At 43.2% G+C, this 17,315-nt stretch overlaps 1 protein-coding gene across 3 annotated transcripts in view; it reads right to left on the bottom strand.

Moving 5' to 3' along the window:
* Nucleotides 1–579: 579 nt before the first annotated feature.
* Nucleotides 580–17,315, bottom strand: part of LOC141126587 (uncharacterized) — a 31,045-nt gene continuing 14,309 nt past the window's right edge. For 2 of the 3 annotated variants that reach the window (XM_073612508.1, XM_073612507.1), the window contains 2 exons: nt 8,550–8,651; nt 580–7,717 (listed from right to left, as the gene is read on the bottom strand). In XM_073612508.1, the coding sequence (XP_073468609.1) occupies nt 5,835–7,400 (1,566 nt within the window). In that variant the 5' untranslated portion in view covers nt 7,401–7,717; nt 8,550–8,651 and the 3' untranslated portion in view covers nt 580–5,834. The remainder of the gene's footprint in view (nt 7,718–8,549; nt 8,652–17,315) is intronic. The other variant, XM_073612509.1, reaches the window with a different exon arrangement.

Here is a 17,315-nt window from a genome sequence, read left to right as displayed (position 1 = left end):
TGGAAAATAATAATTTTGCATAGATTCGTTATGTTACTCATTTTGTTTTCAGATGGAATTCGTTTAGTTTGGTTTCAGAATTTGTTTACATGAAATTTAATTTTGTTTTCATTAAAATTGACTTTATTTATTAATATTCTATCGAATTCCAACTTTTTAGAACGATTAGAATTTGGATTGGTCGAAAAACGATTGACTGATTCAAATTCTGTGTGAAGAAATACCGTATTTATCGGCGTATAACACGCACTTTTTTCCCCTTAAAATCAGGGGAAAATCGCGGGTGCGTGTTGTACGCCGATCCCCTGCGATTCTGAGCTTCGAAATCGCCGACCGCGATTTGAAAATGGCGCCGCCAGCGCCGAAATACACAGAGCCGGTCCTCGGCTCTTCTCGGCCACTTTCGGCTTCACTCGAGCGCCGCCCGAACCTAGCCGAGTGTACTCGGCTAGGTTCGGATAGCTCCGCTCACAGTCACGCCCATCCCAGGCGGGACTACGAGTGGAGCGGAAAGTGAACGAGAGCCGCCAAGAAGAGCTGAGGACTGGCTCTGTGTATTTCAGCGCCGGCGGTGCCATTTTCAAATCGCGGTCGGCGATTTTGAAGATCGCAGGGGAGCCATTTTCAAACTGCAGTGACAATCAAAAGTCACTGCAGTTTAACTGCAGCCTGAGCAAGGCTGCAAATGGACACAGAAAACTGCAGATCAGCACTGACAAAGCTGCAAGGCTGCAAATGACACTAAGGCTGCTGACTGCAAGGCTGCAAATGACACCAAGGCTGCTGACTGCAAGGCTGCAAATGACACTGGACAAGCATGCAGATGGACACTGTGCAAGGCTGCATTGATGGGCATTTAAATGTAAGTTTTTTTCCTTAAAACATTTTTTTCCTTATAATTCCCTCCTAAACTTGGGGTGCGTGTTATACGCTGGCGCGTGTTATACGCCGATAAATACGGTACCTGGTTGTTAAACAGTGGGCCGGGAAGCTGGCTGCCCACGTCCTTAACCATGATGCTAAATAGGAGGAAAAATGGACTTTATAGGCACGTATATAAAAGTATAAAATTTTACTAACTCACATATGTACACGTACACGTATGTACATGAACTCAGTAAAAACATCTGGTGCTTAAAGCACCATATGTTTTTGGTGAGTTCATGTACATATCTGTATTACAATGTTAAAGGTGTATTGTATTTTAATTCTGGATATATATATCTCTCTAGATAGAATTAACAAAGCTCCTGAAGAAATGAAAACAGGTCACGAAACATGAAGAGTGAGCACATCTTTTTAATCTATGAGGACTGTGGGACTCACCAAGAGGCATGCTACATCACAGTGTGGGCATTTTCTCCATATTGCCACACAGGAAGTATCATTGTAGTGTTACCCCTGGGGTTGTACACAGTGTCCCGTATTGCTTTAATAGAATTTATTTTTGTTGTATATGTATGTACTTTATGTGAATTATTAAAATGTATACTTTTTTTATACATGCCTATAAAGTCCATTTTTCCTCTATTTAGCATCTACAGTTTACTTAGGATGTGGCACAGGTGTATTAAGGTGTTTGATTGCCAGCTTAGGGCTATGCAATCAATTTAGTCTCTTAACAACCATGAGTTATCATTTGTCAGTGGGCCACTGACAGATGAATGTAAAGAAAAGAAAGGTGGAATTGCCCGGCAATAGAAAAACGTAAAAAAAAAAAAAAAAAGTAATTGGGCCCCCCAAAGTCCATACCAGACCCGGCAGGTCAGGAAAGGGGAGGGGACCATCAAGCGCCCCCCTCCCAAACTATACCAGGCCACATGCCCTCAACATGGGGGGGGGTGGGTGCTTTGGGTCGGGGGGGGCTCTGCTCTGGTATAGATTTTGGGGGGACCTTACGCCATTTTTAAACATTTTTATATTGCCAGGCAATGCCGGCATTCTTTTCTTTAAATTCATCTGTCAGTGGGGAAACCCGCTGACATATGAGGACTCATGGTTGGTAAGAACACCGGCGGCTGGCTTCCCAGCCCACTGCTTAACAATCAGCTATTTCTTCACACAGAATTCAAATCGGTCAATCGTTTTTCAACCGAACCCAATCCTTATTGTCCTAAAAAGTTGGAATTCATTAGAAAATGAATAAACAAAAAAATTGTATTGGATTTCAATGACATTCGTTACTATTCGTTATTATTTCATTCGCAGATTCAGAATAACCAAAAATTTGTCCAAATTTGTATTCGGGACAAAAACGAATTGCACGTGTCTACTAAACATCTTGGACTCCCTTTTTTCAAAAAAGAGGTCATTGGGAGTATTTGTACTATCCCGGCATTTTAAGGCCTCAAGAAATGAGATAGGCAGTCAGTACATCAGGATTGGTCAATTATCAAATAAATATACTATAGTCTATAACTTTCACACAGACTAAACAATATACACAGATTTTTTTTAAACAAAGCAATGTAGCAGAATACATTTTGGCCTAAATCTATGAAGACATTATTTACAAAGCTTAAAGAGGAGTTCCACCCAGGGGGTCCATTAAATAAAAAAATAAAATAAAAGTCAGCAGCTACAAATACTGCAGCTGCTGACTTTTAATTGGACACTTACCTGTCCCTGGGTCCAGCGATGCGGGGGATCGAAGCCCCGCTCGTCCCCCCCCCCTCCGCTCGTCGGCGCCGGCATTTCAACTGTGGGCGCCGGGCTGTGGCTTCACAGCCTGGCACCCACTGTGCATGCACGAACGGCGCCGCGCGCCGTGACTGGCCGCTCATTCACCTGGGACCTGTAATGGGTCCCAGATGATTGACAGGAGGGAGGGAGCAGAGCCGAGCCCTTCCTGTGCCGAGGGGGAAGTGATGTCACCAGCCCAGGCAAAGGAAGAGGCAGACTACGAGGGACCACCTAGCAACAGGCATTTAGAAGTAAAAAAAAAAAAAAAAAAAATGTCCAAATGTTTTGTTTTGTTTTTTAGAATTTTTCAGGTATTTTTGTTTTTTTGTTTTTTTGGGTGGAACCCCACTTTAAAAGCAAAAATTAAAAGGACACAGGCTCTTTGTTTCCCAAAATTATTATATAGTAAAAAGTAAAACACTCAGTGGTGATTAAATACCACCAAAAAGGTGTTTCTATGTGTCTCAAAAAAATGATATCAAATCCATTTGAGTAGAGTGTTGTATGATTGAGTAAATGTCTCTGTACTGAAAACCAGAAAATGGCTGGGACAGGAAGGGGGTTTACCATGCCGGTCTTCAAGTGGTTAACAAAGTGACAAAAAAGTAAACCCCAACTTCAGCTAACACTTCTAAATCAGTTACAGCAACAGTTCGTTTTGGAAAAAAGGGGTTTAAACCATATGAGTAAAATCTGACAATTGTAAGCACCCCTGGCAGTGTTATTCAGTGGGTCCCGATCCCTCTAACTGCCATCATTGATTGACAGCTTGTGAAAAATGTTACAACAGAGACTCAGAAAAATGAAAAAACTGTTAACCACTTGAGCCCCCATTGTTCATTTAAATTGGCACTGGGAACGTGGCCATTTGTCCCAGTGTGGTTTTAAAACATCACCTGGTCTCAGCAGCTCCTGCGGGTGATGGTGGGTCTGTGACAGTTGGCATCCAGCCTTTGCCCAGAAGCTGAAATGATTAAGTAAAAGGGCGGGAACAGATCCATTCTAGCTCTGTCCTCCCTCTCCCTGCAGCAATCGATTGTTTAATACCTAACCACTGGCTTACTGGGCACTTTTACCCCCTTCCTGCCCAGGCCAATTTTCAGCTTTCAGCGCTGTCACACTTTGAATGACAATTGTGCGGTCATGTAACACTGTACTCATATGACATTTTTATATTTTTTTTCCCACAGAAATAGAGCTTTCTTTTGATGGTGAAAGTGGAAACTCCTGCGCTGTTGCGGGGGGGCTACGCTAAAAGGACACTGCTGCAACACCTAAGTACTGATCCAAGGCAGGACAAATGGGACAAAAGTGGGGGAAGATTGTAGTTGCGCTGTGATGAAGGGGGGGGGGAGCTACAAAGATGACTAAAGTGGCAAAGTGAACTAAAAAAGCAGAACTGGGCCAATGCATGAATGGATCCTACATGCTAAAAGAACATGGTGGGGATGCAGTGCAACGTAGCTGATCAACATGACTATAATGTTGCGGGCAGACAAAGCCTAATATATAAAGGTAATCGTGAAACAGTAACTGCTTGAATATAGCAAAACAAAAATGCATATACTAACACAAGTAGGATGAATAATGACACAATGCAAAAAAAATATATAATGCAAGAAAAATATTTGTGGGCTAGTGCCCCATTAGCAAAAACGTGCCAGATCCTGGTGAACTACAAGTGGCAAATCCCTAGGAGAAGCATGAATATTAGTTCTATCATCCAGTCCAAAAAACAAAAACTCGTGATGAGAAACACAAAACAAGTCCAATCGTGAAGGGAGGGGGGATCTTCAGTGAGGACACCTCTGTGTTTGCAAGCCGCTTACCTTACAGCTGTAAGGTGTACAGCCTGTGTTGCAAATGACCCACAGGTGTAGACGTTCCGTGTATACAGGCAGTGACAATGATGAACATGCCAAGCGAAATATAAAAAATAAAAAGTATACAGCATGTAAAATAACTCTGCAACGACCACAGTGGAGGGGGGGCAAGACACACACGGGGGGAGGTTGCACTCACTTTCATGAAGTGAGTGTGGGCATCAATCCACTAGCGCCGAGCTCGTATGCCTCCAGGAGTGTCACCAATCTGGAATCTGTCCCCGTGCCTGGAAACTGGAATATGTCCCCGTGCTTCTCTCCTCAGTGTTCGTCAGGTAGAGTAGTGATGTACAGTGTGAGGGGGAAAGAGACGCACATAGCGTGATCCCATATAAAAGGTATATTTATTTAATAAAACAAGTCCAATCAACTTACATTTAAAACAATGCTGCAGTGTGTAATAACTACGAGCGCCGATCTTGTCTCCTGTAGTTCGTCTGTGGCAGCGTCCCGTGCTCCAATCCTAATGCATATTGTCACGTCACGTGACTTCTTCAGAGGAATCCTTTATCATCAAGCAGAGACTTCTCCATGGCTGGTGTCCCAACCACAAACTTTCATGCAAAGCTGTCATCCATGAGAAAAGGCGGAATGTGATCAAGGGGTCTGGATTATGGGAGGGCAGGTGGAACGTGTAATGGGAGGTGTGGACAAGGCAGGCTTAACTGAAGCCCTCAAAATTCACTGATATAGCAATAGTCATCAGAACCTGGAATGGACTCTCCCACATAGGCTTCGGAGACTTGGCAAGATGCCACTTGACCACTACCCAGTTATGGTACTGAGGCAGTGTTGTAAATGTATTAAGTCAGGATCAGGCAAAGAAGAAAACACTTGGGAACATAGCTCAGTTAGTGAATCATGGATATGCATTACATTTTCAGTCAAAGCTCCAAAAAAGATGAGAATTGTGATTAAACATAGTTCAGTCATTGATAATTATATGAAAAAAACTGTCAAAAGGTAAAATAGTAAGGACTTTCTAAGTGTGTGACTGATGGACATAAACTCAATACATCTGTCCATTACATTTCTGTTTTCTCTGACAGTTTTTCAAAGTAGCATAGAATACCTTTTTACTTTTTTTATACTAGCTTGTGAGATGACATGAGATGTGAAACTAATAAAATACCTGCAACTCTTTCATTATGGTTTAGCTGTTGCCCCTTTAACATCCCCCTTCTTTAAAAGTTTCCTCCCTGCGGCTGAAGCGTGTGAATCCTCTGGTGTTTGATTAGCTTGGCATTAACTGTAAAAGCTTTGTCACATTCAGAGAGTCTCTCTAATGTGAACCCTCTGGTGTGCAATAAGATTGGACTTCTGTCTAAAAGCTTTGTCACATTCATAACACTGATATGGCTTCTCTAGAGTGTGAATCTTCTGGTGTTTGATAAGGTTTGCCCTATGTGCAACCTTTTTTCCACATTCAGGACATTGATGTGGCTTCTCTCCAGTGTGAATCCTCCCATGTATGATAAGCTCTTGCGTGCTTTTAAAAGCTTTGTCACATTCAGAACACTGATATGGCTTCTCTCCGGTGTGAATCCGTTGGTGTCTGATAAGGCTAGCCCTATTTGTAAAAGCTTTATTACATTCTGAACATTGATATGGCTTCTCTCCAGAGTGAACCCTCTCATGTTTGTTAAGCTCCAGCTTGCTTTTAAAAGCTTTGTCACATTCAGAACACTGATAAGGCTTCTCTCCAGTGTGAATCCTCTGGTGTCTGATAAGGTTTTCCCTACTTGTAAAAGCTTTATCACATTCTGAACATTGATATGGCTTCTCTCCAGTGTGAATCCTCTCATGTATGATAAGCTCTTGCTTGGTTTTAAAAGCTTTGTCACATTCAGAACACTTATATGGCTTTTCTCCAGTGTGAGTCTTCTTGTGTCTAACAAGGTTTGAATAACATGAAAAAGCTTTGTCACATTCTGAGCACTGATATGACTTCCCTCCAGTGTGAATCCTCTGGTGTGTAATAAGGTATGCCCTACGTGCAAATTTGTTTCCACATTCAGGACATTGATGTGGCTTCTCTTCAGTGTGAATCGTCTCGTGTTTGTTAAGCTCCACTTTACTTTTGAAAGCTTTGTCACATTTGGAGCACTCATATGGCCTCTCTCCAGTGTGAATCCTCTTGTGTATGATAAGATCTGACTTTGCTTGAAAACCTTTGTCACATTCAGAACACAGATATGACTTCTTTCCAGTGTGAATCGTGTGGTGTATGATAAGATATGTCTTATTTACAAACATTTTTCCACATTCAGGACATTGATGTGGCTTTTCTCCAGTATGGACCCTTTTGTGTTTCATAAGGTGGTCCGGCCGTGTAAAAGCTTTATCACATTTAGAACACTGATATGGCTTTTCTCCAGTGTGAATCCTCTGGTGTGTGATAAGACTTAACTTTGCTGTAAAAGCTTTGCCACATTCATTACACTGATATAGCCTCTCTCCAGTGTGAACCCTCTGGTGTCTGATGAGGTTTTCCTTATGTGTAAATCTTTTTCCACATTCAGAACATTGATATGGCTTCTCTCCAGTATGAACCCTCTGGTGTTTGGTAAGCTCTGATTTCCCTTTAAAAGCTTTGTCACATTCAGAACACTGATATGGCCTCTCTCCAGTGTGAATCCTTGTATGTTTGGTAAGCTGTGACTTCAATATAAAAGCTTTACAACAATCAGAACATTGATATGGCTTCTCTCCAGTGTGAATCCTCTGGTGTCTGATAAGCTCTGACTTCCATGTAAAAGCTTTGTCACATTCAGAACACTGCAAAGGTCTCTCTCCAGTGTGAGCTTTCTGGTGTGCGATACGTTTTGCCTCCATTGTAAAACCTTTGTCACACTCCAAACCAAAAAATAGCTACTAAAAAGGACTCCTTATGTATGCGTGGGTTGGACTTTACTGTAAAGCCATGGTCTCTTCCAGAACACGGAAATGACTTCTCTCCTGTTGTCCTCTGAAGCTGGATCAGTGTTGAAGAGTTACCAAAACATTTGTAAATGGATATGTCTTGAGTCCTGTGTGAATCCTTCAGTGAACTGCAATTAAGACTTTCAGTCACATAAGACACCCATATGGCTCATTTCTCATGTGACTTGTATGAAGATCAATATGACTGAAAACTTGGTTCATCAATCAACCTGTACAGAAAATATGAAAGTCAGAATTCTATATACAGGGCTAAATAAATAATATTGATTTCTATATTTCCAGTCATCATTAAATATCTAATATATAGAAGAATATGTACAATATTATACATGTATAAATATTTAGATTTTATTTTACTAAGGACGCTATATTATTTCATTGGCTGGTAAAATTGACAGTCTATCACAATATTTTGTAAAAGAATCTGATACTTTTTTTATAATTCAGAGCATTGTGCTGTCTAGCGATGGGTGAAAGTGCTTGGGTTCGATTTGCAGGTACATTCAGCAAGTGCATCTAATAATTCAAACATTGTAGATGTAACATTCAAATTTATAGTGTGAAGGATGGGATTTTTGAAGCACAACTATTACATAAAATATTTATTTTAATGTAAACAAATTTAATAAAAAAACATGCAGATATGCCATACATTTCATAAAAAGATCTGTGATACAATCTTATCCATTGGTTTCGCCATAACATTCTATGATAGTAGCATAGACATGTGCTGGTCTTATGTGGACTGACGCATTTTTTGGAATAAATCTACTTCCTCAGGAGAAGTCAGTCTATAAAGTAAGAAAATGATCTTGAAAAAGAATATGCGTATACCGTACATGTATTATAATCATGAAGCACCTATATGACCTAAAAGACCCAAGCACACAGTATGTTCCAAAGTTAGGGAAGTGTGAGGGAATAAACCCGCAGATTGGGTCCCACTAGGGAGACCAAAAAACAAAGGGAGACCATGCCATGGCTCTAGAAATTTTAACTCAATGACTAGAGAATTCAGTACAAACATGAAGAGCATTGTACCTGAATAAAAGATACTGGCCAGGTTTCAAACGCTTGTCAGTGCAGAAAAAGAACTTTTGTTCACAGCATTCTATGGGCTCCACGAGTATATACTAGAGGTATCTAGAAGGAAAAATTATTATATTGAAGCCAATTAAAATATTTTAATAAAATGCTAGCATAGAAAGCAAAAAACATACAAAGTACTAATAATGAGTACCTGATATAAAAGACAGGGACTCCCGTCTCTCACTAACTGAGATTTCTCCCAGGCACATCAAAAATCCAATATTAGTCACAGTAGATGTAATAACCGGTGATGGAAGGATCTATTAAAGCTACAATGAAGTGGGATGGAGCTGAGGAACCACAAGCCCTGGAGGGACAATGTCTCCCCCCCACTATATAGCCCCCCTTATTTGGGCACAGGTGGCCAACATCCCAGGATGCCTGTGGCATCTGGGTGGACCAAGATGGCTGTAGCAGGCCAGGCCTATGGTGCCTGCATGCCATGTTGCCATCCAAGATCAATGCACATATTCACCAGCACACCTTAGATCTTCAAATGCAGTCCAAAGCTTTTATTGCAGAGAGATCACAAAATAACAAGTGCAATGTTTCGGAGTCATGCGGGACCCCTTCATCAGGCACGAGAAAAATGTATAGAGTTACATAGCAAAATATATATGAACTACTACCAATCCAAATTCATGGAAAAATTAACAAGGATTAGGGCAGGGAATATATAATTTGAGTGGAGTTGAACTATCAAGGGAGGAATTATTGGTGTTAGATAAGGGTATTAAATATGCCCCAAAAAAAGGACTCAATAAATTTAAAACATATGTTGGTGTACAAAAATTGATCAGAAAACTTAACATTAAGAAGTATTATGCCCTTAACCCTGTTGAAAGGACCATTACCAACCATAGGTTTACCAGCTTAAGAAACAATTCCGTATTCAACCCCCATATATTCAACAACAAATATGTTGATTTATTCAAAAAATTGGTTACCACAGAATTGGAACGATTACCAGTTAAGAAGGTGTATGAACACAAGGACCTGAAGAGAGGAATGGACTTATTGGGAAAAAGAACGGACATAGTGGTCAGACCAGCAGACAAAGGGGGGGGTTGTTATTCTTTCATTGCAACAGTATAAAGATGAAATGGGAAGAATACTGAGCGACACGGATACATATCAGTTACTCAATAGTAATCCCTCCAAACCCTTTAAGAATACATTGGAATGCATTATCAAATATGGAATTGATGAAGGTTATTTGAACAAACAGGAAGCAAAATATCTAGTTCCCATGGTCAGCAGGATACCTGTGATATACTACCTACCCAAGATCCACAAGGATAGCACTAACCCTCCGGGTAGACCGATAGTGAGCGGTATTGAATCTCTGACTTCTAGATTGGGAGAATATATAGATATCCATCTGCAACCCTTAGTGAAGAAGACTAAGGCCTATCTCAAGGACACCAAACACACCTTGCAACTTCTTGATGAGTGTACTGTACATGATAATATGATTATGGTAGCGGGTGACGTAGCCTCATTGTACACCAATATTGACCATGAGGGTGCCTTAAATGCTGTAGAATGGGCCTTGGAGAGAGAAGACTCAGCGGATGAGGGTTTTACGGGATTCCTTTTGAAATGTCTAGATTTTTGCTTGCGGCACAATTTCTTTTGGTATTATAATAAGATATACCTACAGAAGAAGGGTGTTGCTATGGGTGCTAAGTTCGCCCCGAGCGTGGAGGACCTGTATATGGCCAAATGGGAAGAGGAGGGAATTTTGAGTAATGATTGTGGAAGTATTTTATTATACAAGAGGTTTATTGATGATCTTTTAATTATTTGGAAAGGCGATATGGAAACATTGATGGAGTTATTAGACTCCATGAATGTTAATGATCGTAATATTTCTCTCACTTGGAATGTTAGTAGAGAATGCATACACTTCTTAGATCTGGAGATTTTTAATACCAATGAAGGCATCATTACCAAATCCTTTTTTAAGACCACGGACCGTAATTCTTATATTCCGACCACTAGTTGTCATCACAAACCTTGGCTGAGCAACATCCCTAGAGGACAATTTACAAGGATGCGAAGGAATTGCACGAGGGCTGAGGATTATGAAGTTCAATCTGATAGGCTAAGCAACATGTTTTTGGAGAAGGGGTACCAAAAAGAATTTTTGGAGAGAGAAAAGATTGAAGTTGGACGCATGAGCAGGGATGACTTACTAAGAGATAATATCAGGACTATGGATAGTGTTAATAATGAGGACATCAGTGTCGTTCTGGATTATTCTATACAGAGTAATGAAGTAAGAAAGATCATATGTAAATATTGGAGCGTGCTTAAACAGGATATCCATCTTAAAGATGTACTTCCAGAAAAACCCCAAATAGTTTTTAAAAGAGCTCCCAATTTACGTGATAAGCTGGTACACAACGTAGTGGAACCACCCCCCCCAAAACCAAAAATGTTTTGGGACCTTAAAGGTTTCTATGGCTGTGGCAGGTGCTACAGCTGTATTAGGGTTCCGGACAATATTAGAAGGGTAAAAGAATTTTCGAATCCAAAGGAATAATCTATCTTACACTATTAGGGATTTTATATCCTGTGATACGATTGGGGTTGTTTATGCTTTGAAATGCCCATGCAATTTGATTTACGTAGGGCGTACTACCAGGGCTCTGAAAGACCGTGTAGAGGAGCACGTGCGACTTATACGTAAGGGGTCTGATAAACATAATTTATATGTGCACTTTAAAAGAATGCATAATCAGAGTACAGCTGGTATGAAATTTTGGGGAATTGAAGCACCTAAACGCCACTGGAGGGGCTCGAATTTCGTTAGAGAGATTAGTAAACGGGAATCCTGGTGGATACACCAGCTTGGCTCTTTGGTGCCTGGTGGACTAAATAGAGAATTTGATTTAAAATGCTTTCATAGTAATTATTAATAGTATTTAATCCGCCGGAGGGTTCCTTTATAGCGTTTTCCTTTATGATTTTAACATTATTTATTCTCTCTAAGCGTATTTAATTAGACATTTTTTATGCTTAGATGGACATGCATTGTATAGGGGCCCTAATCTTATTGTTTCCTACTTCCAGATATTCTTCTATTGTATCTCCCAATTTTGATACGATTTCCGCTTTATATAATAGTTTATTTTGATACTTTTCCACTTTTTTCTATTTTTGCTGTTGTCACTCCCCCACAGTAATTTTAGAGATTATAGTTTTTTTATTATACATTTTAATAAATATTTTATTACTACTACTAACATTTTATAGGGATTTTTATTAATTTTTATCTATATATTAATTAGGATCTATATATCTATTTGAATCTATACATGTAATATATTATCTAGTTTTAGCTTTATTATTGTGATCATTGTGGCGGTCTCTGTGTATGAGGTGCGCAGCGGTGTTCTCTATGAATGACAGCTCCGTTCTGGGGTTACTTCGTTCGCCCTGTCAATGGTTTTAAATATCTAATCATTTGATTTTTATCTTCATGTTTTTGCTCTTCGGATTTTTAATTACATGTTTTTGCTCCTCGGATAATCAGTAGTTAGACTGATAACCACAGGGTTTAATTGGCAACAAGGGATAAGTATGGCTGTAGCCTGTTGCTAGCTCAGTCTGCGATCTAAGGGAAAATGGCCGCCAGGGATAGGTATGGCTGTAGCCTGTTGCTAGTTTTGTCCGCGGTCTAAGGGAAGATAGCCGCCGTGACTATAAATGGAGCATAGAGCGTCCGTCCAATCAAATCCCCCTGATGAAGGCACGTGATCCCTGTGCCGAACACGCGTAGGGGAGGGGCCTGGACAGAGCTGTCAGCAGTGAGAGAGATAGAGAGAGAGACTGAGGCACACACCGCACCGCACGCTATACCTCACGATCGGCCTGTTTTATGTTTATGCCTGTATAGGATGGTGCACTCACGCACCTACAACATGTGAGTACCCCTATGAGGGGAGAGTTTTGTTCACAATAAAGATTCTTCATTATGTTACATTGTTGCGCTATGGAGTTTCTTTTCTCTTGCATATGATATCATGACTGGGAACATTGGAGGCCTGCACAGTTGATTCCATTTGAGCACAGGAGTGGCTCCAAAGCGTGTTTGACAGAGTTTAATTACTGTGTCACACACTGTAAGGTGAGCGCATACGCTTTTGGTCACTGGAAGACACTAAAGCATGCTTTATGGTGTTGCACTTTTTGGAGAAACAGGATGGATGAACTTCACTGATTATGGACACACCTTTTGAGCACTTTATATTTATATTTTTTGATATGCACTTTTTTGATCTATAAAGACTTTTATGAGGAATGGTTGCTATTTCATTCCCGTTTTGGCACTTAGATTGTGCGTTTTTTATTTTTAATATTGCACTTTGCACTTTGAAAATTACATGTATTAAGCACTAAGAGCTATTTCTGATTAATTATTGGTCAGCATAAGCATATTTATTTTTGGTTATATTATTTTGGCACGTAGCACCTACTGCAATCACCTATATGGTATTTTTTCAATCTAGCGCAGACACATCTGTATTTCTTTAACACCATTCACACGATTATGAAACGTAATTAGTGTTTGCAGCTGGCTCTCACTCAGGATTTATTCATTGTTTTATAAGGCATTAACCCTTATGTGGCTCGCAAGGCGTGTCTATATTAGGTTTGCAATGTCCACTTAAAGATATCTAATTTTTATTGCTGGGAACAAGAATATTTATGCACGTCTCGGGGACAGGAGGAGTTTATTAAGCTTGTGCGTGTCATTTCAAAGAAAATAGGTTCAGTTAATATTTCCCTATTAGCTGGTGTCAGAAGACAAAATCTTGCATCATTCTATACATTTTACTATATGTATTCTTAAACAGATGGTGAAGAAAGAATTTAGCTTATCTAGAACAAACATAAGCTTAGGACAAACTCCACAGTCTGGCTAAATATAAATGCATACATAACTATGAAAGAGACATTCTATAGATAACAGTTTAAACATGTGTGAGTTTCTACTTAAAGAGGAGGGCCAGTCAAAAAAAAAAAAAAAAATTAAAAGTCAGCAGCTACAAATACTGGAGCTGCTGACCTTTAATTGGACACTTACCTGTCCCAGGGTCCAGCGATGCGGGGGATCGAAGCCCCACTCGTCTCCCCCTCCGTTGAGTGGCGCCGGCATTGCAACTTTGGGCGCCGGGCTGTGGCTTCACAGCCTGGCGCCCACTGCGCATGCGCGAGCGGCGCCGCGCGCCATGATTGGCCGCTCAGTCACCTGGGACCTGTAATGGGTCCCAGATGATTGACAGGAGGGAGGGAGCAGAGCTGAGCCCTTCCTGTGCCGAGGGGGAAGTGATGTCACCAGCCCAGGCACTGGAAGAGGCAGAATACGAGGGACCCCTTAGCAACAGGCATTTAGAGGTAAGTAAAAAAAAAAAAAAAAAATATCCAAATGTTTTTTTTTTTTTTTTTAAGGCACAATCATGACTTTTTTTTTTTTTTTTTTTTTTTTTAGGGTGGAAGACCACTTTAAGCTCATATGTGAGTTTTTCAATTTTCCTTTAAAATCATAAAATGGCATCTTGAACTGAAATGGAGTCCCTCGTGCTATATGCTATGTCCTTTACAGGTATGACAGTGGGTGTTATGTACAGAAGAGGAGTGTGGAGGGTATGACAGGGAGCAGTACGTACAGGAGAGGAGTGTGGAGGGTATGACAGTGGGCAGTATGGAGAGGAGTGTGGAGGATATGACAGTGGGAAGTATGTACAGGAGAGGAGTGTGGAGTGTATGGCAGTGGGCAGTACCTACAGGAGGGGAGTGTGGAGGGTATGACAGTGGGAAGTATGTACAGGAGAGGAGTGTGGAGTGTATGGCAGTGGGCAGTACCTACAGGAGGGGAGTGTGGAGGGTATGACAGTGGGCAGTACCTACAGGAGGGGAGTGTGGAGGGTATGACAGTGGGCAGTATGTACAGGAGAGGAGTGCGGAGGGTATGACAGTGGGCAGTATGTACAGGAGAGGAGTGTGGAGGGTATGTCAGTGGGCAGTTTGTACAGGAGAGGAGTGTGGAGGGTATGACAGTAGGCAGTATATACAGGAAAGGAATGAGGAGGGTATTACAGTGGGCAGTATGCAGGGCCGGACTGGCCTACCGGGATACCGGGAAGATTCCCGGTAGGCTGTTTGCACCTAGTACCCCTGGGGCCGCTTTTGGCTCTGAGCTTGGCTGGCTGGCTGACTGTGTCAGTAAAATACTGAGCAGCAGCGGCGGCGGCCGCCGCACTACCCAATGGCTGTGTGTGCCGCCTCCTCCGATCCGGTGCACCGGCCACAGAACTAAATAGTGATATGCCTCTGTGTGCCTGAGGGGAGGAGCAGGAGAATGCCGTGCTGCTCGATTTTCCCTTTGTGACTGGTCCCGTGCGGCGCCAGCACCGCCCACTAATCTGCACGAGGAGAATAGGAGAAGTGAACAGCCCGTGCAGCTGCAGCACAGGAATTAGGGTACAAAAAAAAAAAATCTCTTTCCCCCCCCTCTGTCACCCCCCTCTGTCTCCCCCCTCTCTCTCTCTCCCTCCACCCTCTCTCTCTCTCTCTCCTCCCTCTCTCTCTCTCCTCCCCCTCTCTCTCTCCTCCCCCTCTCTCTCTCCTCCCCCTCTCTCTCTCCTCCCCCTCTCTCTCTCTCTCTCTCTCCTCCCCCCTCTCTCTCTCTCTCTCTCTCCTCCCCCTCTCTCTCTCTCTCTCTCTCTCTCTCTCCTCCCCCTCTCTCTCTCTCTCTCCTCCCCCCCTCTCTCTCTCTCTCTCTCCACCCCCTCTCTCTCTCTCTCTCTCCACCCCCTCTCTCTCTCTCTCTCTCTCCTCCCCCTCTCTCTCTCTCTCTCTCTCTCTCCTCCCCCTCTCTCTCTCTCCTCCCCCTCTCTCTCTCTCCTCCCCCTCTCTCTCTCCTCCCCCTCTCTCTCTCTCCTCCCCCTCTCTCTCTCTCCTCCCCCCCTCTCTCTCTCTCCCCCCCCCTCTCTCTCTCTCTCCCCCCCTCTCTCTCTCTCTCTCTCCTCCCCCCCCCTCTCTCTCTCTCTCTCCTCCCCCCCCCTCTCTCTCTCTCTCTCCTCCCCCCCCCTCTCTCTCTCTCTCTCCTCCCCCCCCCCTCTCTCTCTCCTCCCCCCCCCCTCTCTCTCTCTCTCTCTCTCTCTCCTCCCCCCCCTCTCTCTCTCTCCTCCCCCCCCTCTCTCTCTCTCCTCCCCCCCCTCTCTCTCTCTCCTCCCCCCCCTCTCTCTCTCTCCTCCCCCTCTCTCTCTCCTCCCCCTCCCCCTCTCTCTCTCCTCCCCCTCCCCCTCTCTCTCTCCTCCCCCTCTCTCTCTCTCTCCTCCCCCTCTCCCCCCCTCTCTCCACCCCCCCTCTCTCCCTCCCCCCCTCTTTCTCTTCCTTTCTCTCTCTCTCTCCTTTTTTGTGACAGTCACATTTGTCTGCAGTTTGGTCTTCAGGGAGGTGTACAAGTTCATGTTTTGTTCAAGTGCCAGATTATCGTGGAAAAGCTGTATACCATCAAACGCAGCCACTGTACCCATAAATTGCCACCACTGTGCCCATCAAACGCTGCCATTGTACCCATCAAACACAGCCACTGTGCCCATAAATTGCCACCACTGTGCCCATCAAACGCTGCCATTGTACCCATGAAACATAGCCGCTGTACCCATAAATTGCCACCACTGTGCCAAACGCAGCCACTGTACCCATAAATTGCCGCCACTGTGCCTATCAAACGCAGCCACTGTGCCGATAAATTACCGCCACTGTGCCCATCAAACGCAGCTACTTTGCCATCAAACGCAGCCACTGTGCCATCAAACGCAGCCACTGTGCCCATAAATTGCCACCACTGTGCCATCAAACGCAGCCACTGTACCCATAAATTGCCACCACTGTGGCAAACGCAGCCACTGTACCCATAAATTGCCGCCACTGTGCCAAACGCAGCCACTGTACCCATAAATTGCCACCACTGTGCCAAACGCAGCCACTGTACCCATAAATTACCGCCACTGTGCCATCAAACGCAGCCACTGTGCCATCAAGTGCAGCCACTGTGCCCATTAAACGCAGCCACTGTGCCATCAAGCGCAGCCACTGTGCCATCAAGCGCAGCCACTGTGCCATCAAGCGCAGCCACTGTGCCCATAAATTGCCACCACTGTGCCCATTAAAAACAGCCACTTTACCCATCAATTGCAGCCAAATGTGCTTTAAAATGCATGGTTTTCCATTTTATGAACAAGAAAATAATGACGTTATGCTGTTGGGCTGGTATAATAATGCTATGGGGCTGGTATGACATTTTTTCCAGGGCTGGTGTTCATTCCCAGTCTGGCCCTGGCAGCATGTACATGAGAGGAGAGTGTGGAGGATATGACAGTGGGCAGTATGTACAGGAGAGGAGAGTGTGGAGGGTATGACAGTGGGCAGTATGTACAGGAGAGGAGTGTGGAGGGTATGACAGTGGGCGGTATGTACAGGAGAGGAGAGTGTGGAGGGTATGACAGTGGGCGGTATGTACAGGAGAGGAGAGTGTGGAGGGTATGACAGTGGGCGGTATGTACAGGAGAGGAGAGTGTGGAGGGTATGACAGTGGGCGGTATGTACAGGAGAGGAGAGTGTGGAGGGTATGACAGTGGGCGGTATGTACAGGAGAGGAGTGTGGAGGGTATGACAGTGGGAGGTATGTACAGGAGAGGA

This window comes from Aquarana catesbeiana, linkage group LG02 (genome assembly GCF_042186555.1).
Source record: "Aquarana catesbeiana isolate 2022-GZ linkage group LG02, ASM4218655v1, whole genome shotgun sequence".
Classification (NCBI taxonomy): domain Eukaryota; kingdom Metazoa; phylum Chordata; class Amphibia; order Anura; family Ranidae; genus Aquarana; species Aquarana catesbeiana.
The sequence above is the reverse complement of the archived record's forward strand: the minus strand, read 5'-3'. Positions and strand labels throughout refer to the sequence as shown.